Source organism: Neopelma chrysocephalum, unplaced genomic scaffold (genome assembly GCF_003984885.1).
Source record: "Neopelma chrysocephalum unplaced genomic scaffold, ASM398488v2 Primary Assembly neopelma1_135, whole genome shotgun sequence".
Taxonomy (NCBI): domain Eukaryota; kingdom Metazoa; phylum Chordata; class Aves; order Passeriformes; family Pipridae; genus Neopelma; species Neopelma chrysocephalum.
In genome coordinates this window covers 2,759-26,164 of record NW_020897797.1, presented here as the reverse complement: position 1 = coordinate 26,164, position 23,406 = coordinate 2,759, and the positions used below count along the sequence as shown (strand labels likewise).

The window sequence follows — 23,406 nt, the reverse complement described above, 5'->3', positions numbered from 1 at the left end:
TGGCGGCAGCCCCGCTCCCCGCGCGGCCGCGCGGCCGGAGCGGAGCCGCGGCCGCAGCCGCCGAGCGGGGGCGGCTTGAGAGCGACGGGAAGGGGCTGCTGCCGCGATGGAGCCAAAACCGGCGGATCCGCTGCTGTGCGACAGCCTCATCCTCTGGGTGAGTGGCGCAGGGGTGCTGCTGCCTCTGGGGAACCCGCGGGGGCAGCGATGAGGTGCAGCTGGCGGGGGCGAATTCCAGCTGTCTTTTCCATCCCTCCATCCCCTCCGTCCCCGGCCGAGGGTCGGGCACAGGCGCGGCCGTGGCGGTGGGGCTGCCCGGGACGCTGTTCTCAGAGCCCGCAGAAGGTTTCTGCAGCACCCCCGGGGTGTGGATGTGGTGGTTGGAATATCGCCTGGGCCCAGTAGTGGTTCTCCAGCGGTGGCTTCAGTGTGGAAACTGCTCAGTAATTTATAATAATAATAATAATAATAATAAATGCAATTAATTTGAATTGACAGGCGCAGAAACCTCAGAGCGTTTCACAGCAGCTGGTTAAAGCGTGTATTAGTCAGGCACACCACACCTGGGCGTGGGGTGTTACCTGGGCCAGAATCACCGGTTTAGAATTGTGGAATCATTCAGGTGGGAAAAGGCTTTTACGGTCATCGAGGACAACCGTGTTTGTTAAACTCATCAATCGTTGCTTCCTCTTTATCTTTCTTTCCAAGCTCCTTCCGTGACCTTGTCTGTAAATCCGGTCTTGCAAGTGCAGTGTTTTTGGTGAGAGTGAGCTCTGCTAAATAGAACTGCTGTGTGACACCTTGGCAGGGGAGGCCACAATTACCTGTGTGAAGGGTTTCTCTAGAAATAGCAGGTGTTTTGCCTCTGTGAGGTGTAAATCATGGAAGAAGGGAGTGTTTTGGGAGCATTGTGGAAATCTAGGAATGAAACTGGCAAAAGTGGTAGCCACTAGGGTAGGTAGTGTTCTTAATTTCTACGTGGCAGCACAGAAGTTTTGAAGAGTTAAAGTTGGTAATAAATCACTGAAAAACAATTTCCTTCTTTTTCTCCCTTAATTTTCCTTTTAGTGACATTCCAAGGTTTTGTTGGTCTGTAGAATTTTGGTTGTCTTATGCTTACCTCTGTGGACCTGGGTTAATCTTTCTGTTTCGCACTCTTTAACTTTGTATTTTCCTCTCAGTAGTCATGTAAGAATAATTCCATCATGATTCAGTTGCAAAAGAAATCACTGCATTCCTAAACTCTTTCTTAAAATCCTTAAGTCAGCAGTGCTGAACTCCTTTATAATTTTCATAATTCCTGCTTAAAATATTTTAAGCCTAATTCTCATTTCTAGTATCTTCACAGTGCATAGCTGTAATTACATCCTGAATCTTAAAGGGAATGTAAATCTGGCCTTAAGCTGAGCTTTGTGTCAACATAAGGCACATCCATCCCTGTGTTCAGGTTTTCTATACAACCCTCAGCAGATGCATTGTCAGCATGTTCTTAGATTTAACACCCTATTTCTCAGACCTAGTTTACAACTTCATAGAAATTGATTGTTGACACTAAGATGTGTTTCAAACATCCTTCACAAGTTGAACTTCAGTGTGAATAATAGGGAAAAATGTGGTGTAGGGAGTGGGAATGAAATGCTGGAGAGAAAAGAGTGCTTTAGCTCTATGGTTCTAAAGGTTTCTCAGTTTGCTTACTCATTAATGTAGCAAACAGATGCTTATGATTTTCTCTGTTCTGCTGCCAGAGCGTGTATTTTTCTATTTTTATTTTACCAAATTCTATATTAGAAAACATGCATTATCCAGAGAAGAAAGAGAATTTGAATAAAAACATTATCTGTTGGTTTTGCAACCCAGGTGTCATTGAATTATGAAGTTCTGAGGATGTTGCAGAAAAAACAAAATGCGGTTGAATTGAGTTTTGGGGGAAATGGAGGGAAAAGATTAACAGCAGTAGGTGTAGTGATGGCACTGGCATTGTTGGTGATGTTAACTCTGTCCAGTGGCTGAGTTTATTCTATCAGTATTCTGGGGTTAAGAATGGGAATGTTTGTTGCTACTTTAAAATCTGTTTGATTGCTCTGTAATCCCCAGTGTGTAAAATCTGGGTATGAAGTGGAGAAACTCAACCCCACATTGTCCAGGTGACATTGAGGGCACACCTTCCTGAGGTGGAGAGGATGATTTCCTCTGGGCACTGTGAACACTCACATTTCATCTGCAGTTGTTTGGTAGTGGAGCTACAAAATTCATTTTTCAGCTGTTCGTTGTGAGCATAATATCTGTGTGCCTGAGAGAAAAACACTTGCTTCTCCTGTAGTAGCAGGGTGCATTTGGGCTGGAACTCACAAAATGGTTTTCAGTGTGAGTAGCGTGTCCTTGAAGCTATATTTAGTAAAAGTAAAAAAATAGAGCACTGCTACAGCCCTGAAGTCTGTGGCTGCTTCTGCCAACCTCCTCCCCATGCCTGCTGCTTTCATGGGGTTTGCTAGAGCAGTAAAAATCCATTTTGAGGAAATGATTGGGCTGGCATGAGGTTTGGAGAACCCGTAATTAATACTTCTACTGTCATATTATTTCTAGGCCCTTATGTGACTTTTAAATATATAAAGAAGCAGACTGTCAGTCCTGCTTTATAATTAATTTTAATTAGCTGTTTCTATTCTGGGAGATTCTGCATAAAGCAGTGTCGCCTGCCATGGGGTTTTCTAAGGCTTTGCCTAACAGGCTCAGGTGAAATGGTAGTACCTGTGCTTAGCAATTCCCTTGCTTTACAGCGGGTGTATCCACATGGCAGCATCACAGTCCTGTGCCGTGAATTCTGTGGGTTCTGGGAAGATCAGCCTTGACTCGTAGTCGTGCCTGTGTTGGTGTGGAGGCTGCTGGAGTAATAGAAACCAGGGCTGTCAGTCACAGCAGCTTTGGGTTGTGGTGTTTCCACTTAATCTTTTATGTAACCTGCAAGGGATTACTGACTTCTCACTTCCCGTAATACAAGATTTTAAACTGCTTTTTCAATCAAAAAATAAATGGAAAAAACAGTAAAAACAAACCCTTGCTCTGTGTATTTTTCTCTTGGCTTGATTTGGCTGTTTTTGAAGCAAGTAAATATTCAGAGTTGTGGTCACTCTTTGTAAACACAGACTGGACAAAAACTGCCTCAAATTCTCACAGCTGGAAACTGCTTTTCCATCAGTGTGGTCCAAGTAGCTCCATTTCCCAAACACAAGGTCATTCACCAGTGCGTTCTGAAGAAGCTTGTGTTTCACAGAACATTTGGGAAAGCCCTCTTGCAGATGAAAGGTAATTTAGGACACTGACTTCTTAAACCTCCTACATTTACGATTTCTGCAGTGGACAGAGATTATAAGGACCTGTACTTGCTCCAATTCCATTTCATATACACATCTATTAGTAGTACTAACAGCAAACTTTCTATTTTGTTCATAGTGGTGAAGAAGGCTCTTATTTTCCTGTGATGAACTGACGTGTATGGAAATGACTCTCTCACCTAGAATAGTTAGTTCTGAGGTGATTGATTGTGGAGGAATAAAATATTGCAACTCTAAATATACATCTAATTCTGTCATAATGTTAGATATAAGCTTGAGGATAGCTTAAAAAAACCCCAAAATATCTAAAATGGAGAAACATTTTTAACATTGAGGTAATCCCATTCTACTTCTATTACTAAGTTCTTGTTGTGAAAGACTGGAATTTTTTTTTCTCCGCAAATTTCACACCTTATTCTGATACCATTTTTTATTTAGGTAATTATGGCCAGAACTAAGCACTGCAACATAATTGGAGGGATGGATAAATACAACTGTAGTTTCCCAAGTTATAATTCCATAATTTGATTTACAATAGAAGGTCTGGCATGAAAAAGCAAAGCGTGGGTGGTTGTACTAACTTTCTAAGCTGCTAGTCATAACAGTCACAAGTATTGAGATAATTGGGTTGGCTTAAAACCTGCATAGTTCAGAAAGGATTTTAGCTGCCTCAAGTGAAAAGACATCTTTAACTTAAAGAGGAAAAGGAAAGTGGTAACTAATTTCCTGTCCTTTTGTCTGCTGAATGAGAAACACAGTGTTTTCTCCCTGTTTTAGCTGCAGACCTTCAATACTGCTGCACCTTGCAGAGATGTTCAGGACCTGACTAATGGAGTTGCCATGGCACAGGTGCTTCACCAAATGTAAGTTGATTCTCCAGTTTGAAGAAGAGGTATTTAATTCCTTGAGGTTTTTGTGTCTGACATACGTAGTTGCTTTTAAAGTAGGCAGAAACTTGGAGTGGGCAGTTTATAGAAAAAGATAGAATATGCCTTTGTATTGCTGTTTTGGTGATGATATAACAGTTGAATAATAACATGATGGAGAAGGTGATAAAATATGTATATATATAAAAATATATATATATGTTTATACTGCAGTAATAAATTCATACTTAAGGATAACTAGGCAAGAATGACATGATCTTTTTCGCTTTTCCCATCAACACTTGTTGTTGGCTCAGATAATTTAAGAGAAGTCTGCATTACCATCTCCTGCTCAAATCGTAGTTTTGGTTATTAAGAAATTACTTAAACACCACCACAAACCCCCACCCCTGTAAGAAAACCCCTTCTGAACTCAGAAGCCCTCCTGTCTGCTTGTGATGATTTAAAATGTGCTGTGTAAAGACAGAAATCATATTTTTCCTGAAACATGGCAAAAATTGATTTAGGATTTGCTGAGGATTGCTTCCCACGTGTTTGGGGTACTGGGTTGTCACAGGCTCTGGGCAGACCTCTGCACAGCCAAGTTGGTTCACGTGCAAGTTGGGATAATAATTGTCCTTTATTAGGTGCTTTGAGATCAGTGAATAAACAGTACGTTGTAAAAGTTAATATGTTGTTAAATATGCTGTGATTGTACTGCTTGGCAGCTTGGTGTGTATAAACACCTCCCACAGCAACTCATCTTTATTTATGCTGGCAAAGTGAAAAGACTTCTGCCCAGGGGAACCAAACACACAAAAATTACAAAATGCCAGTAGTTCAAACTGGTTTTTTAATAAGTGCCTTTGACAAATTGTGGTAAATGTTAGAAAGTCCAACCTGCAGGAATAGATACCAAACTTAATATCAGCACTAGTCAAAAAGGGATGTTTCTTTGCATCATTCCCATCACTTTATCAGGTATAAAAATTCAGCATGGCAAAGATCTACACATCCTTGTGTTCCAGCTGTTCCCAGCTCAAGCACACATGGAAATTCTCCCAGCCCTGGAAGGTGTCAGTGCAGCCAGCAGGATGGGAATTTCCTGCAACATAAGTTTACCTTGCAATCTCCAGAAATTCATGCCTCATTAGACACTGTAGTTCAACACCTGGTGATTTAATGCTGGGAATTTCTTGTCTTATTTAAGTCTGTGCTTATTGATTAATCATTTAATTTTGTTTCAGAGATGTTGCTTGGTTTGATGCCTCTTGGCTAAATCGCATTAAAGATGATGTTGGTGACAACTGGAGAATAAAGGTATTTAAAACTGAAGACAGTGAAATTTATGTAGTCCTGAGATCTAGCAGTCCAAAACCTACAGAATTAAGATCTGGCTTTCCAAGCATATTTTAAATGAACTTGAACTGTCTGTTGATAGTTTTAAGTGCCTCCCAGCAGTGTTACATGGGGATTTTCTGTTGGGATATTTCATCAAAATCGAAAATTTTAATTAAAGCTTGTAACTTTGTCTTTCATGCACAATGATTAGTCCAGTAATCTGAAGAAGATACTGCAAGGAATTATGGACTACTACCATGAGGTATGGATTATTGCCCTCCTTCACCTGGCTTTTTTTTTTTTTTTTTTGTTGGCAAATGAATTTATCTTAAGGACTTCTTTGGCAGAAAGTGTTTGTTGATTATCTGCTAAGTGGGAGGTCTGAGTGAATATAAAATTAATTTGAGCAGATGTATTTTAAATAAGACTCTTGGAGTATAATCTGGAAACCATGTCTCTGCCCAGGTAAATGTCATAAGGGCTGAGCTGCAGAATCCTGTTGACTTTAGTCTGTGGATTCGTGTTTGCTCTTGTCTAGAGAAGCTTTAATCCTTTTGTACACAACAGAACAGACTCAGCAACCCCACTTTAGGTTTTATGATATTCACTTAGAAGCTGAAAGCCAAGGTACAAATCCTCCTGGATCATTTTCTCTGCGTGGCTCACTGAGTCCAGATTTTTTGCGTGATACCAGATTTTCATGTTGTACAAAAGTGGGAGTCTGCTTTATTTCTTAATTATTTTTTTTTCCATTTTTTTCAGTTCTTGGGTCAGCAGATTTCAGAAGAGCTTATTCCAGACTTAAACCAGATATCTGAGAACTCAGATCCCACTGAACTGGGCAGGCTTCTGCAGCTTATTTTAGGTTGTGCAGTCAACTGTGAAAGGAAACAAGGTAGGCACTACCTTAACCTGTGCAACAATCACCAGACTTTGACAAGTGATTGTTAAGGTATAAGAGGCATAGAAACTTTTTTCTTATGTGTCAGAAAGTCTGTATGTTTAATACGTTACATTCCTGTTCTGAAACTGGAGTTCACTTAAAAGAAAATCTGTGGGAAACTTCTTTGGATAAAACTCAGAACTTTGTTCAAGTAGGTTTAAAAAAATAGTCTAAAGCATTTGAGGATTACTTGTACTTATTAAAATATGTACCAAGACCTAAAACTTACTATTCAAATGTAAATCTAACAAATTAAATTAAAAACTTACATTGGGAACTGTCTCTTGTTTGTCTGCAGAGTCTCAAAATTGAATTGGTTGTTTTCTCTCCCCATACCAGAGCTAATGCTCCATGCTCTGATGGCATTGCTCCTTACTCTGTTATGCAGAGTATTAATTTGTGCAGTTAGGAGTTTATAATCTCTTGTGTTTATACCATATTACTGGATAATTATGTTGTTGGTTAACAGTAGTCCTCTCTACAAAAAGACTGCTACCTGTTCTGAAGGGGCTTTATGGATAATAGTTTCTTCTGGATCTTTCTGCAAACACTTTATCACATTACTCAAGCTGTTAAGATGAACGTGGTCATGAGTCACTGCAAATTGTTTTTCACAGAACACATACAAAATATCATGACCCTTGAAGAGTCTGTTCAGCATGTTGTCATGACAGCCATTCAAGAGGTAGGTAACAGTTCACAGCCTAATGTTGTCAGTTGAGAAGTCCAAATATCTGTTTGTTATCTTTGACCTTTGCTTGAATGAAAGAATTTACAGGGAAGAGTGTAAATACTTTCCTAAATTATTTGGGAGGTTCAGGACCAAGAAGCCCCAGATTCCAACCAAGGGGTTTTGATTTTAGTCTCATGTGCCCAAACATACAACAAATGCTTAAGATTTTTCATTCCACACAAGAAATGTATGTAGTTGCCAACCACTAATTATATTGGAGTCAGGTTCTGAAATGTCCCAGTGTTACAGTCGTGGTCCCAGAATTAACCTGATTGTGTCTATGAGGCTGCGTTGTTATGGAAGGACCATTCCAGCCTCTGATTTACAAGCTTGCAGCTGCATCTCTTCCATTCTTGTCATGGTGTGCTCCTCCTCCTGTTTTAATTTGTTCTTGGTTGGATCATCTTGGAGATCCAGCTCACAGCTTAGCTCTGCAGTCACTCACAGTTAAGAACTGAAGCAGAGTGTGGAGAAGGGCAAAAATTAAATACTGACTTCGAAGAAGTGGTGCTGTGTAACTGCAACCTCATCAAGGTATGAGTGGAGTTGGTAATAGGCTTTAAAACTCAGATTTAAATTGACTGGATAGTCTTTAAAGCTGCAGGGGTCCTATTGGTAGAAAGAAATCCATAAACCTCTTGTTTGTTGTCTTCTGATTAATTAAAATTTCTGAAGAAGGTCTAGAAGTAATACAGTAATTCCTGAGTGAAAAGTAAAGCCCTGTAATTGTTGACAGATACACTGTGTACCTCTTTGTACTGGAGATCAGTGAGAGCAGTGTTAATGTTCCCATTGTTTGCTTAGTGGCAATTAACGGGGTACAAAGAAGTGTGATGACTGTTAATTTAATTGACTGAAATCCTGTCCTCTGGTTCACTCCATTTTAACTTGACTGGGGAATAGAAATAATTTCAACAGATCACAGATTCTTCCAATAAGATATTATTGCTAACTTGATTTTTTTTTTGAGGGGGGGGAAGGGAGGGAGAGGTAGAAAATGTAATCTTATTCTAGATTTGTTTAAATCCTTTACCAATCATGAGGTGGGTTTTATTATTACTATTAATCTATTTTGACATTTTGAAGGAATGCAATGATATAGTGGAAAATACAGTTGGTACTCAGTAGATAGTGAATGTACAGATATTTAACCTCTAACTTAAACTTTTTGCCTGTGGCCTCTTCTTGTAGCTCATGAGCAAGGAAGTAACGAGTCCTTCCACCTGTGATGCCTCAAGTGAAATGGAACAGCAGGTAACTGCCTAATATTTGTCGCTGTTGTAGATCAAACCTGATCAATAAGTTGGTTTCTTGCCATCCTTTAAGTGAAGTAATGTTGTTTTTCAGTGCTAATTAAGTAAGAAGTTATCTGCTGTTCTATAGCTTCTTAAAAAAAAAAATCAGTGCCTGCTATGTCATCTTCCTGGATGGGGTAAAACTGGTCAGTGCAAGAAGAGGTGAGGGTACATCAAGGCTCAGCCATGCCAGGCTGAACACTTCAGGTTATTTTTAAGGGGTCATGAAAAGTCTTGATAACCTTAACACTACAATTACACATAAAATGAAACTTGTCTTTACAAGTAGCTGCTCATAAAGGAGCATCAATATTTCTATTCTAAGATGAAGGGCAGGCATTTCTTTAACAGGCAGGGATTTTGAAATTGTGACCACATGAATGCTCCTGTATTTTGTTTTGTTATGCCTTTAGCCCAAGTTGCTGTGTTTGCTGTTTTTCAATAACTTACTTGTTACGTGTGGGAGTCATTTAGAAGACAAGTGAAATGAGCAGGGATCCTGATGTAACAGTGTATATATAGGTTTCTGTGTCAGTGTATGCACCTGACATACTTCTTAAACAGTTCATATAAGCAGTTAAGTTGTTTTGTAAGCTACAACTGTGAGTACTTTGGATATGGGCCACAGTGATTGACTGTCTTATTTTTTGAAAGCTTAAAAGAGCCTTGGAGGATCTTCAGGAAGCACTAGCAGAAAAAGAAGAGTTGGCACAAAGATGTCAAGAGCTTGATTTGCAGGTAAGAAACAGCAAGTTGCTTACTTCTTTAATATGTAGTGGTGCTGCTATTAAGATGCAGAAGTGAAGAGCAAAGTGAATTTTGCATTATTTAAATTTCTATGAGAATTCTTGTGGGGGAAAAGCAATCATTCTGTACTCCAAAATGCAGTTACTGGGGAACGTTTTCCAATGGAAGTGTAAGCTGAGGTCCTGTGCCAGCTGTTACCTCAGACGTTCTTTGATCTCTTACCTTTATTTACCTTTAGTAGCAGGTAGTGTTAAAACAATGTTCTCATGGTTGTAAAAATTGCCCTTCTCATTTTTAATCACTGCTTCCTCTAGTCTTTTGTACTGTGTCCAAAAAATCCAGTTCATGTAATAACCAGTCATTAGATTTAATCACAGGAAAATGATGCTGTTTGAATAGGAGTTGATGAATGACTAAATTTTGAAATTTATCTGAAATTTGTTAACTTTTTGTCACGCACAAGTGTTAACATGGAGGATACTTCTGGATAAAATAATGGAAACTAATAGATCCTTGCCAACATTTTCAAATGACACTAATAATAGACCTATTTTTATTTTTAATGGATATAGCAGTTAATCAAGTCACTCTTGAGAAAAAGTAGAAAGAACTTTGTAACAATAAAGAGAAATTTGCATTTCAATCAACTTTTTAAAGAAAAAAAGAATCCATTTGATACCCTTTAGTGTGATTCCTCTTTTATGGCACAATAATCTGAGAATAGAAAGAGTTTTATCTGGCAAGGCACTTCATCTCAAATTTGGCTCTGCACAAAGAGAACATTTGAGTTGCATCTTCCTAGAGGAGCCAGAGGGCTGTACCGGCTGTGTGAGCATCTAAAAATGAACACCCACAAAAGCAGAGGCCAGCTTTACGTTTCTTACAGGCAGTGGCAACTGAAAAAGTTGAATACTTGTATATGAAGTAGCTCAGAGCTAGTTGCCATGCCCAGGAAGCTATTGTTATAATGGAATTGGTATTTAATTTTCTTTTTTCTTGAGGCAGCAGTAAGGCTTCCTAGTGAGAACAGAGATATAAAAGTGAACAGAATCTGCAGGAGAAGTCCCAGGCTTTCACCTGTGTCCCACAAGCTCATCTTTCCAGATTTCTCTATTAATTAATCATAGGTTATGCAAAGCCAGTTGCTCATAACATAGTATGGGACAGGTGAAAGGTGTTTGAGGGAAAGGTACTGCTGAGTATAAACAGAGGAGTTAATGACACCACACTCTGTAATACTGTGATGTGTGATTAAAATATCTCTTTATAATCTGTGTTGACTTTGACACCACTTCTGTTATGCTGAAATAATAAAAGAGAAAACTATCAGAAAGGAACTGAGAAAAGATGTAAAACTCGCTCCGAGTTGTGTCATAGTTTGATTTTAAGGTTTTTTTAAGTCTGAGATGGGAGATGTCTTAACGTTATTCTTGAAGTCTGAATGCTTAAGGAGTGGCTGAACCTTGAACAGGAAGTGTTTTGCTGAGCAAGGCTCAGATACGCTCTCTACTCACAGATGTTTCTGTGAATGCAAATAGTAAATTACATCTGGTATTGTAAAAAAAAGGAGTGAACCCAGAAAGCCAGCACCTAATGAAGTGGTAGATTAACTACTGTTTGATTTTTATATCTGTTTGACTGATAGACTTTAAAATTATGATCACAAGCAAATGGTTTCTTGATATTGCATACTCTAGGTTGTATCTGTTTTATAATATCATGATGTGTTTTTTTAATTTTATTTATTTGAAGCCGTAATATTGACTGACACTTCTCATTTAAACTAATTCTTAATAAATTCACTTGTAAGGTCTCAGTCTTCCTTGATATTTTCCAAGAGTATAAGAAAGGTAGGTTTACTTTCTGATTCAGGAAAACATAACCCAAAAAGCATATTGTCCCTGTTTAAATGCCAGTTGACTAACACATGCTACGTGCTCTTGTGTTTGACAGGACGTTAAAATTAACACAACAGCTTTCACTAGAAAAACTTTAAAGGTTCTATCCTCTTAATCCTTCCCCATTTTATGGCTGTTAATATACTTCCAGTGAAGTGTTGTATCCTCATTTGCTTAGCTGTGAGCACCCAGTATCTGACTGTTGCCCAGTGCATGCTCTCTCTGAAGCTGGCCAGGTTTTCTTTTGCGTGTGTGCTTACGGCGCCTGAAACCGCTTCCGAACCCGCAGCCATTCACTGCTGAGCACGGCAGTCCCTGGGTGTGCTGGCCATGCCATCCTGCTGCTTATTGTCCAGTACAAGCAAGATGGAGAGTAACCTTTGCACCAGTTTTGGAGTTTTTTGTACGGCGTCCGTGGTGTTTTTAATGGAAGTACCAGTTCCTCTCCATATCACTTTGTGTGCCTTTACTGTGGTTTCAGTTACAAAAAATTGTCTTTTTTTTCTTAGAAGGACTTTTCCTTTAGTGCTTCATAACTGTCATACACTAAAGCATCTGTATGCTCAAGTGTGCTCTGTAAAACTACATTCTAAAATTTCTAAGCGCTCAACCTTTTTCATAAACTAATTTGGTGACATCCTGCTGCCTTGCTTGAGTTCTTTGGACAGGTCTTACAGTGTTGATGCTGTTTTATCTGTACTAGGTAGCTGCCCTCCAGGATGAAAAAAACAGCTTGATGTCAGAAAATGAGATTATGAATGACAGACTAGAGCAATTAGATGACTCTCTTGATGATCCAAATACTGTGGTTGCAAAAAAGTATTTTAATGCACAGTTGCAGCTGGAACAATTGCAAGAAGAAAACTTCAGGTATTAAATTATTTCCTTCAAAAATCCCTCACTTGTCTAATATATCCTGAGAATTTCTGGTATTCTTTTGGGATTTTCCATCTCAATTTCTTTTGCATTAAAAGCTTTCTAGTGCTGTATAAGCATATTTTAAAGATAGTCCTTATATTTAAAAAGAAAAAAGACACTGTTACTTGTAAAAGATATTACTTTGTAATTGGTATAGCCCTCTGATACTTCAAAAAAGGGGAGGGAGGACAGAAAATGAATTCTGAAGTGATTGGTGTGTAAACAAAACAAACCCCAACCCCCCTAACACCATCATATCTCTTTACTGTACTCTTTTCTTTCACATATTAGTCTTTCTCTCTATGATACATAGTGGGGGGAAAGTCACTTTTCATGTGATCCCTTGATACTGATGTGGCAGATTTGTAGTGAACAATCCATTATGATTTAACAGGTAGACAGTAAAATGTTCCATGTTTACAATACCATTTTTCTGGTGACTTAACAGTTTTCCTTTGTCTTATTTTTAGTAATTCTAGCACTAAATGAGAACTGTATAATAACAAAATGTTCCTGACAGAGTTCCTGTTTTTGATCTGGTAGACTTGAAGCTGCAAAAGATGATTATCGTGTCCATTGTGAAGATCTAGAAAAACAACTGATTGAACTGCAACATAGAAACAATGAACTGACCTCCCTGGCAGAAGAATCTAGAGCCTTGAAAGATGAAAATGATATTCTTAGGTATGTAGTAGGGGGAGCTCCACACAGACACACACACACATTAGGAGGATTTAATGACTAAATGCCAGGCTTTGTATTTAACAAGATTTTTTGGAGGTGTTACTTCAGCAGATCTTACCTGGATGAGGTCTTTGACAGAGCAGAGATGAAGTGGAAGCTTTCAGGCAAACCTCTGTTGTTTGACAAGAATAACACATAGAATTAATTAAAGCAGAATTAATGACTACAGAACTTATGCTTCTTTATGTGGGATGGAAAGTTGAAGTTCTAAAGTAGAAAAGCATATATACAGCTAGAACTTTGACACAATTTTGGTGTCAGCATTCTAGGCCAGATTTAAGTTAGGGAGATCATTACCAAAATGAAGATGAAATACAAAGTAACCTCCATGAGAATTTAAGGTAACATTCCAGCTTGTGTAAACTGTATAAAATACCAGACCACCCAATAACTCACACTGTGAAAGCAGGTCTGCTATTCATAAAATATTATCAATAAAACAGAGAAAGAAAATTGGTTTCAGAGGCTTAACTTACAATGATTCTTAAGTAACATCTGAAATAAATGTTAACTATAGATTTTTTCCATAATTTTCTTGTACCAGTTTTTAATGCTATGAGAATGCAGATATTAAACACAAATATTAAAATTAATTTGAAATTTATGATTCCAGTATTTTCTTACTGTGTAGATTTTTGTTAATGATAAGCTGATAATTCTTGGTCATATCTGCTAATGATCATTCTCATAGTGCAATTATGTTCTCATTATGTATAATCCCACAATGAGAACACCTGTGTGGTTTTCCTTCCCAGGTACCAGCACTTAGAGATGATTATCTAGCACAGGATGTGGTGCATTTACATTGCACCCCACAGAATTCCCTAAGGGTATTTGACACACTAACCCTTGCTCATACTTCTTGCATACAACTGTCGGTCTTACTCCCACTTAAACCCTGTGCTGATTTCAATTTTTATGAGCAAGTTTATGTTGATTATACATTTAAAAATAAAGCAGTAAGATGTAACTGCTGCTAAGCGTGTTGTATCTCTCTTTGAAAATAGCTTGAATGCTCATGACAGCAGAATTGGGCTTTTGTAAGCTTTTGAAGAAAAATGCTCTGTATTCTAATTCCTGTTCATACTTTAAGGGCTACTGCAGACAAGGCAAGTAAGCTGGAATCAACTGTGGAAGTGTATCGGAAGAAGCTGCAGGATCTGAACGACTTTCGCAGACAGGTCAAGTCGCTGCAGGAGACCAACATGATGTACATGCACAACACAGTCAGCCTGGAGGATGAGCTGAAGAAAGCCAACGCAGCACGAGCCCAACTGGAGACCTACAAACGGCAGGTGAGGCCACACTTATACTGGAAATATTAATTTTTCCTCAGATACTTGGGAACAGCTTAATGTAACAGCCCATGGGCTTAACCTGCATCATCCCCTTAGAATTTCTTATTTATGAAAACTCTTTCATACGCTGCCATTCACTTCTGGGGTTTTCCCCTGTTTGTTAAACTGGCAAGCTTAACTGGTTGCCCTCTCAACTGATGTGAGAGTCCATGGTTTGCAAACTTTTCTTTTTTACTGTCTTCTGGGAGAGATTGTTCAGCTATTACTGAGATCACTTTTAAGGAATCACAGAATGGTTTGGGTTGGAAGGGACCTTCAAGATGATCTTGTTCCAACCCCCTGCCATAGGCAGGAACACTTTCTACTAGACCAAGTTGCTCCAAGCCCCCATCCAACCTGGCCTTGAACATTTCCAGGGATTGGGCAGCCACAGCTTCTCTGGGCAACCCTCACAGGAAAGAATGTCATATATCTAACCTAAATTTTCTCTCTTTACAATCTGAACCCATTCACCCTTGTCCTGTCACTACATGCTTATATTCTTATATTTCTTCATGGAAATGTATTTTAAACTGTAGTTTTATATTAATTTCAGTAGTAATTAAAAGAGAGAGTTAAAAAAAAACCCAAACCAACCAACTAACAAAAAAAACCCCAAAGCACACAGACTCCTGTCCCATCTTCCCTCCCCTAAGCTTGAGGGACCAGCTGTTTTATTTTGGCTGAACTGGACAGGAGTGACTGTTTTAATATAGCTTTTAGAAGTAGCATCTTGCAATATTCATACAGTGTTTTTCTGAAAAGGTCCAAGAACTTCATAACAAACTGTCTGAAGAATCCAAAAGAGCTGATAAGCTGGCATTTGAAATGAAAAGACTTGAAGAAAAACATGAAGCTTTAATCAAAGAAAAAGAGGTAAGTCTCTCTAAGGGAGTTTATTTGAACACCTAATGTCTCTCTCAAATGCTCTACTGGAGGAAAATCTTTCTGGAATTAGTGTCTTCATAAAAATTGTGTGTGTGTGTATATATACATATAATAAAGAATCACAGAATCATCCAGGTTGGAAAAGACCTCCAAGATCATCAAGTCCAACCTGAAAAGTGCACTTGTCAGTATTAGTTCTGCTTATTGTTATTTGCTCTTAAAATGGAGCAGTTTGACTTAACTCCACCTCAAATCTGTCTTGTTAGAGACTGATAGTGCAGTGTGATGCATTAAAAGAAACAAATGAGGAGCTCCGGTGTTCACAGATGCAGCAGGATCACCTGAGTCAAACAGGTATTGCTGTACCTTCATAGGCTTTTTTATTTGTATTAGAGATTTCTTTGAGTGTGTTAAATTAAACTTCCCACGTGATTTCAGGTGGATCTCGTGTTAAAAGCCATGAGAATCTTGCTGCTGAAATTCTGCCAGTGGAATACAGGTGAGACCAAAAGGTAGAGGTTGTTTTGGGATGTTCATGGGTGGGGCTTGATGCTGCCTCCGGGAAGGTTCATGACTCTGTATCCCAGTTCCTGCTTTGCCTCCATGATGCTTATTCAGACCGCCGTGTAGCCGTTAATTATTATTTTCCTATACTACAATTCATTTTTCTTGAAAGCATATCAGATTGCTGTAAATAAATCTGGGTTTGGAGTGACAACTTAAAACTTTGCTTATATCTCTTACAATTTGCAAACATCACAATATTTTAAGTTACCTTTTAATAAAAAATTGCAGTGTTACCCCAATTATATCATTAAGCAGAACTTGATTTACTCACTTTAAGGTTGGGAGAGCGAACAGGAATATTGCTTCTTCCTCTTAGTCACCTTCTTAATTAACAGTGACTTTTTTTGGTTTTTTTTTTGATTCAGAGAAATGTTTATTCGGCTACAGCACGAAAATAAGATGCTCCTGTTGAAACAGGAAGGGTCAGAAAATGAGCGTATTGCAGAGCTCCAGGAACAGCTGGAGCAGAAGCACCGGACAGTGAACGAACTGGAAACTGAGAAAAGGTGAAACTACATCTTAAAACACAGCAAAAAGTGATTTCTGGAATTTGAGAGTGGCCTTGTGGCCTGTATCTGTAGCGTAGCACTGTGTAGGAAGCCAAGTACCTTTTCTTTCACCAGTGTAACCATAAATGAGGCATCGCTTTTAGGACACTTTTCTTAGTTCTGAGTGATTCTTGGAAGTAGACCAAGAATGGATATAAACTCTATTTCTAGAACTTCAAACTGCTAGACCATGGGATATGGTCTGAATTTCTCTATCAGTTAATGCTGAAAGCAGTTCATTAGAACATGAGAACTTTTGGTAGTTAAGGTTTCTCAAAACTTAAAACAATTCTAGGTATTTCATTATAAAATGCTGATTAAAGCTCCATGTGCTTGTTTCAGCAGAAGTTCAAGTCAAACTAAAGATCAGTTTCTTTGTGGCTGAAGTCCTCCTGGGTCTACCTCTGAAAAACTGTTATCCAGACATGAAGCAGAAAAATTTGACTAATAACTGTCTTTTCTTCCTAAAAGGCTGAATGAAGAGCGTATTGGGGGACTACAGCAGCAGATTGAAGATCTGCAAAAGACTTTGCAGGAGCAGGGATCCAAGACTGAAGGAGTAAGTAGAAGTTCAGGCTTCTTGGCCTTGAACGCAACATACCAGTTTTAAGTCCTTCAGTGTAACATCAAGTCCTTTGTTTAGATGTGCAGCTTATTTTTCAGTGTCTGGAAAAACACCCCACACCAACTGTATTTCAATTGAAAAGCTCATGTTTTATGTGATTCCTTTCCTCCACCTTCTTTAAGGAACTGTAACTTTTCTACCTTCTACATTTAGTTTTATCAATCAATAATGGTATAATGAGAGGGAGAGCTTTAAAGAAAAGGATGTGGAATTGATTTCTGTGCAATGCAAAAAAATATGAATGTAGTTACAAAAATGCAGTTTCCTTAGTATTTATTTGCTTTGACTTACTTGTGCTAAGTATTCTTGGCTGGTTTGTAAGAGCACTTCAATGTTGCTTGGAATGAAACACTGAAATATAACTGAATTTTGCCTCTCTCCTTTCATAGTCCAGCAACCTGAAGCAGAAGTTGGCAGCACACATGTAAGTAAGGCACATGCATCCACAACAGCTTATTTATGCTAAATACAGCACAGAAACTGCTTAAATCTTTGCAGGGATGTTTTGTCTTTCTAAGCCACTGATTTGAGAGTCCTGCATAAAGTGAGTAAAGTATTGGTGTTCTGGTTTTGTCTACTCTGATCATGATGATCTGGTAATACTAGTACCACTTAACTGTCTTCACCACCACCAGCATTTTAAGTGTTCTGATTCTACAACAGACTACTAAAAGCATCACTGTTACTGGGCTCAAAACATATTCCATTCTTCTGGAATACTTCCATCCTCTCAGCAGATGTACTTCCTGCTAAGGAGCTGCTGGAGGGGTTTAATTGTTCATTTTTTCCTAGTTTTAGGTAAATGAGACTCAATTCAGGAGTCACAACTTCTATGGTTCTTCAAAAACACATACTAATATTTCTGTTTAAACTCAGAAGAATTGCCAGAGCTTAAAATAGTTACTTAAGCACTTCTGCCATCAAGTTTCAGCTTCCAGCTCTTAAAACTGCATGGAATTATTTTTGAGCTTAATCCTTAGTCCAGCCTTTCATTCATAGGGAAAAGTTGAACGAAGTTCATGATGAGTTGCAGAAGAAAGAGGCTGATCTTGCAGAGCTCCAGCCTGATGACAGTCAGAACCGTAAGTTGTTTTGTGTGGGATTTTTGGGGTTTTGGCTTTTTTTTTTTTTTTAATAAGAATAAGTTAAGAGTCTTCTGAAATGATTCCCATAGCCAGTGGACTATAGGATACTTGTCTGGATAGGGGTTTCTGCTACAGCTTAGCTTTAAACATGAAATGGGGTGTATGGAGGGAATTTTTTTGTGCCCGCTGGTGGGCAGGGAGAGGATCCTGGGGGCTTAGTTTTGTTGCACAGCACTCTGCCAAGTGGGAATTCAGGGTCAAGTGGGACAACTGAGACAAAAATCATAACTTAGAGAACCCTGTAGTAGCCAGAAGGTTTATTTTGAGACTGTTGAAATCAAGGGAACTCAGAAGCCTTGGAAGTACCACATCTGTTTTTATTTTGTATGTCTTTGTTGGTAATTTCTGTAAATAGCCCAGAAGATTGGAGAGCTGGAAGCAGCTTTACGAAAAAAGGATGAGGATATGAAAGCAATGGAAGAAAGATATAAAATGTACCTTGAGAAAGCAAGAAATGTAAGTGGCTTATTTCAGAACATACACATTCCTCCCTCATAAATTGTTAAACAGATTGATTTGAATGTGTGTGTCCCCACCTCCCCATTAAAAATGGCATTTTTAATCAAATTGCTCAACAGCAGTCAGTTAAGTGTATGAGAGAATGGGGTTTAGACTAAACATGAGGTACATTAATAATTCCTTTGTACCCTTTGGTCTCTGTTAACAGTGTAACAGCCTAATTTTCATCATAATTCCCTGAGCAGTGCCCAGACTGTTTCCATATTCCTCCTCTGAGCAGATGAGGTGCAGAGCTGTTGAGAATCAAACCTGACTTGTTATGCTCTTGTTTTTTGCCTTATCCAGGTGATAAAAACCTTAGACCCCAAGCTAAATCCAGCATCAGCAGAAATTATGTTGCTCAGAAAACAGATACTGGAGAAAGACAAAAAAATTGAAGCACTAGAGGTAAAAATTTTACATATATTTAATAACAACTTGTAATGTGTTCTGTCCTGATATTAGACAGTCAAGATACTGTTTCCTAATGATTCAGTAATGATTCAGAATTTCAGCTTGGCTGAAATTCTGAAAGGATTGTTGACAGTAGTCCAAATATCAAAAAAAAAGGAGAAATGCATTCAGTTTTACAGCAGTATTGATGGGACTAGTTAAATAGTTACCTGGACAAATATAGAATTTCTCAACACAGATGAGTAGGCTGATGGGTCTGACTATATAAATGCTGTGGCCTCAGATTGCTTTTATGCAAGATGTTCTAAGTATATTATATAATAGCAATTTGGCAACACAATAAGAATAGTCAGCTGCTGGAAGTACATTCTTGTCTTTTCAGCTGGAAAGATTACTAAATTATTTATAGACTTTCTGATACACCCCACACAAACCCTCAGAGTATATTTCTAAGTTGTTTCTGTGTTTCTAACTGCAACTTTTATGAAGTTTAGCCTCTTTGAAGTAGTCTGATAGTTTATCTCTCAGTCTTTATAGGAAGTATCTTTATTTATACTTCTAAGCTTTCTAGTTATTTTGTATATTGAAGCATTTCTGCTGCCTCTGTTTCACTCAATGGGCTGCCATAAGTTTATGCAGATAAAATTGGTGTTTTAATTGAGCTTGTCTTCCCTCTTGTCTCCTTGTAGAACGAATACAAACTGGCTAAGCTACGTGATTATGAGGAAAAGCTAATTGTAACTGCGTGGTATAACAAGGTGGGTCAAAAATTCATTTGTTGGTGTATCAGAAAAACATATTTTGCTAAATGCAACAGTTACATTTTAGTTAATCTAAGAAATCCAGTAAAAGAATTTCTGTGTGCATACTAAATAAGGATGAGCTTTGTGTATGAAAGATGGCAGGGCTTTTTTCTTCCGTTTTTGCTATTATTTAAGTTGTTGTTTAACTGTTTTGCAGAGCCTGACTCTGCAGAAGCTGGGTATGGAAGCAAGGCTGGTTGGCAGCAGTGGTGCCTGCAAAGATGGGCCTGGACGCTCCTTCCTGGCTCAGCAACGCCACGTCACCACCACCAGGAGGAATCTCACTGTTAAAGTACCAGGGGCAACATCTGATTAAACCACAAGGACCATGAGGAAAACTTACCTGCTAAAGTGTCCTTAAATGTTTTATAGCTTCCACTTTACTTGAGGAAAGAGGAGGTTAGAACTGGGCAGCTGCAAATTCAACATCAGAACTATCAAGAAGTGATTAATTTGATCAGTGGTGTGTGTAGAAGGTAGCACGTAGTTTTCCAAGTAGATTTGATAACTGCAGTACCTATTTACAAGCACAACATAAAAGATTTATATTTGCCTTCAGATTATATTGTAAATATGAAATTTGGCACTATATATTTAAAACTTTATTTAATGGGTTTGGACTAGAAAGTTGACTTTTATAATGGGAAGATGTTATGCAAAAATTTACTTCAGGAAACTGGCAATATTGGGCATTTTTGCTGGGCTCTTCTAAAAATAGGTTTAAAAGATTAGTACCATGTTTTAAAAAAATACAAGTTTTTTAGAATAGAAAGTACAGTTTTAAATGCAAGAAAATACTTGCATTTATGGAAAAAGAAAATAAAGGTATAGTACCAGTACAGAAGACAGGATTTGTTTCGTGAGAAGCAGAATTACTCAGTTTAGTAAAAAAAAAAAAGCTTAAGTTTGTGCATATACACACTAAAGAAAACCTGTCTTTAAGATGCTGAATTCACTTAAGCCAAAAAAGCTTGTCTTTTCCTGTGTAAGAGAAAAGCTATAATAATAATAATTCAAAAGTCTGGGCTGTATTTTAAAGTCTGGCATATTCATATGCTGCATTTATTTGCAGAAGGGGATTAGGTGGGAAGGAGCCCCATTTATTTCAACCTATTTGTACAACCCTGTGCATGGAAATTAATTTTCCTTTTTTACATGTAGTTTTCACTTCAGTTATTCTCTACTGACTACTAGGCAGAGGAATGAAAGATGGCTTTGACAGATGTTGGCAGGGAGAGAAGTGCATAAACTATAGTAGTGTGATAGAAGATGAAAAAGGGATTGATATCTGAAATTTGTGTGCAGGAAGTTGCTGTCTTTCACAGAATTTGTCACTTTATTTTCCGAATGTCTTATTTTTGTTGTGAATTGTATTTTTAGGAAACCTGTCAATGTCTGTTCTTCTTTGCAGACTGTCTAGGACAAATTCATTATGCCAATAGTTAAATAAAATTGCAGCAGCCTGTAAAATAAAATGAATACACTTAAACTAAGTGTTTGAGGATGGTGTACTAGAGCATCATCTAATACAAAACTCAACCACATTTGTGAATGAAAACACACCTGTCTCACCATCTTTGATTTGAGAGCAGAATTCAGCTTTGCAGAATTTAAGTCTTGAATTATGAAATTTGAGTAGTCTTTCATTTTACATGCTTTCACTATGGCTTGTCCTTTGATTTCTTCCTTCCCCAACATCTTAAATTCTTTATTGGGCATTGCATGCAATGCCAGGGAAAAGGCAAGTATTAATTTCTAATACTTAGAGTTGCTTCTTAGTTGTGGTGGTTGTTTTACAGTGCTGGACATTTAGGCATTCAACAGATTTCCTCCTTCAAAAAGCACTGTTTAAAAGCCAGTCTCATGCTACATATGTTGTGAGAGCAGAGAACATGCCAGACAAGTGGCTGTTGGAGAGTTTTGTCTGTCTGGTGCTGTTCTTTGGGACTCTATGCGTGGACTACCTCTTGGGTTTTGAGGTCTTTTATTGCTGCAGTGATATTAGTGGAGTTTGTGTTTTTCAGATACAGTTGCTTGTTCACTCTGCCGGTAGTGTGGGAGATGGTGGTGAGCAGTGGAGCAGGAGATTCAGTCTTAGCAAGATGCTTACATTCCTAAAGCCTGGTCTGTGGTGTGGTGTAGTGAAATGTGAAGCTGTCACTGATGGTGTTGAGTGGGTCTCTTAACCCTCGTTCTTTGCAGCATGGAAACTTTCATGGACGTCCCTCAAATACTCATCTAGTTTGTAGGCTTGATGCATTTGTTGTACTTCTCACAGTAGTAGAGCTGTGTCAGTCAGTGTCTGTCAGGTGCTGAATAGTGACAAACTTGGAGCAAATGTCTTTGACTTGCACTTCTCAAAACTGCAGACCCTGGGACCAAAAATAAGCAAGAACCTCCCTATCATTTAATTGGAAGTTAGTCTTCTGACTAGTGATGGAAGAATTTCAATCCCAAACTACAGGCAGGGATCAGCCTTTTTCAGGGCACACTTGTCCCCATAGTCTCGTTGGGGTTGCCAAAAATTAATCAGGTTTTCAGATATTGAATAAAATGTTGCTTATTTGGGACTTTTCCAAACTGTTAGAAGTTAAGCCTGTGAATATAACTTAAGGGTTTCTTTGGGATTGAGAACCTGTTTAAGAGCAGCTGTTCTACAACTGGTAAAACTTGGGTTATGTCCTATGAATGAGGAACTGATCTTTAGAAATAAATATTGGATTATAAGCCATGGTGGTGTGTTCACTTCAGCTCCTCTGGCTGTGCAGGAAGGACCATTAGATGAGTATAATTTTAATGTTTGCTTCATTCACGTCAAACAAAAAAGCTACTAATGCCATTGCTGTTTTACAGCCGAGTTGTATGCAACATGTAGCAGCAGAGCTCTGTCAATGCATGTCCTTTTATACACCACTGCTGAGGCAGGACAAAGAAAGAGGCCACTGTCTCTGCTGCAAGATGAATTCATACCATCCCATCAGCACAGTTAGGAACACATCCAAATATGAGGTGAAATCACTGAATACTGCTGAAGTTAAACAGCATTATTAGTAATTTAGCCAGTTTCCAGTAAAACGGGTAATATAGATCCAAAGAAACAACAAATATGTTCTGATTGACATATCATTTGTTAATTATTTTTTATATAAGATTACTACGGAAGAGAAGTTTTATAGCAATAATACAAATTCTGGACTAGTGAGTTCTTTTACTCAAGATGGGTCAGGCAGCAGTTTTGAGAAGATTCTTTTGCAACAACTTTATTATAGTGGATTCAGAAACATTCACTGAAAATAAATTTTCACCTGATTTTTTTGGTTCATTAAAAATATATATATATATGGGTATTTTATTTTATATGATATACACTTACTTGGAAATAAGTAATATAAGCAATACTGATGTTCTATTTAGGTAGCCATAAGTAGATTAGAAATTAGAAAATAAAAACAATTGTTTAAGAGTTGGTAATGTCTAGTACAGTAATTTTCTTACATGTTTCTTTTTTCCCTCCCCCTAATGCTAGAGTTAAGGTTTTCAGTGTATCGGTGTCTACATCTTCTGTTTAAAACAAATGTAAACACTGTGTTGCATAGAACTTGAAAATTGCACTAATTTTTAAACTTTTGGTTTTATTTTTTTTCTTTGGAAAGAGTTCTTTTATATTCACATAAAGATTTTTAAAATTAATTCTTTGGTGTCTTTATTCCAAGAAATGCATTTAATGGTCCCTAGTTGATGTAAGCATCCATATTTCTGGGCAA

At 38.1% G+C, this 23,406-nt stretch overlaps 1 protein-coding gene across 2 annotated transcripts; it reads left to right on the top strand.

Moving 5' to 3' along the window:
• The first annotated feature begins 32 nt into the window (after positions 1-32).
• Positions 33-20,633, top strand: HOOK1 (hook microtubule tethering protein 1). 2 transcript variants are annotated; one of them, XM_027698973.1, is made up of 22 exons: positions 33-157; positions 4,110-4,195; positions 5,446-5,518; positions 5,751-5,801; positions 6,302-6,434; positions 7,100-7,167; positions 8,407-8,469; positions 9,165-9,248; positions 11,859-12,025; positions 12,617-12,757; positions 13,911-14,112; positions 14,920-15,030; positions 15,309-15,396; positions 15,481-15,541; positions 15,975-16,115; positions 16,629-16,716; positions 17,172-17,206; positions 17,782-17,864; positions 18,283-18,383; positions 18,732-18,833; positions 19,529-19,597; positions 19,800-20,633. In XM_027698973.1, exons 1-22 carry the CDS (start codon positions 107-109, stop codon positions 19,956-19,958), a joined length of 2,157 nt encoding a protein of 718 aa, XP_027554774.1. In that variant the 5' UTR covers positions 33-106; the 3' UTR covers positions 19,959-20,633. The 2 variants fall into 2 exon arrangements, with proteins under 2 accessions (XP_027554774.1, XP_027554775.1); XM_027698974.1 differs by lacking the exon at positions 33-157 and having other exon boundaries at positions 4,156-4,224; positions 19,800-20,559.
• The last annotated feature ends 2,773 nt before the right edge of the window (positions 20,634-23,406 follow it).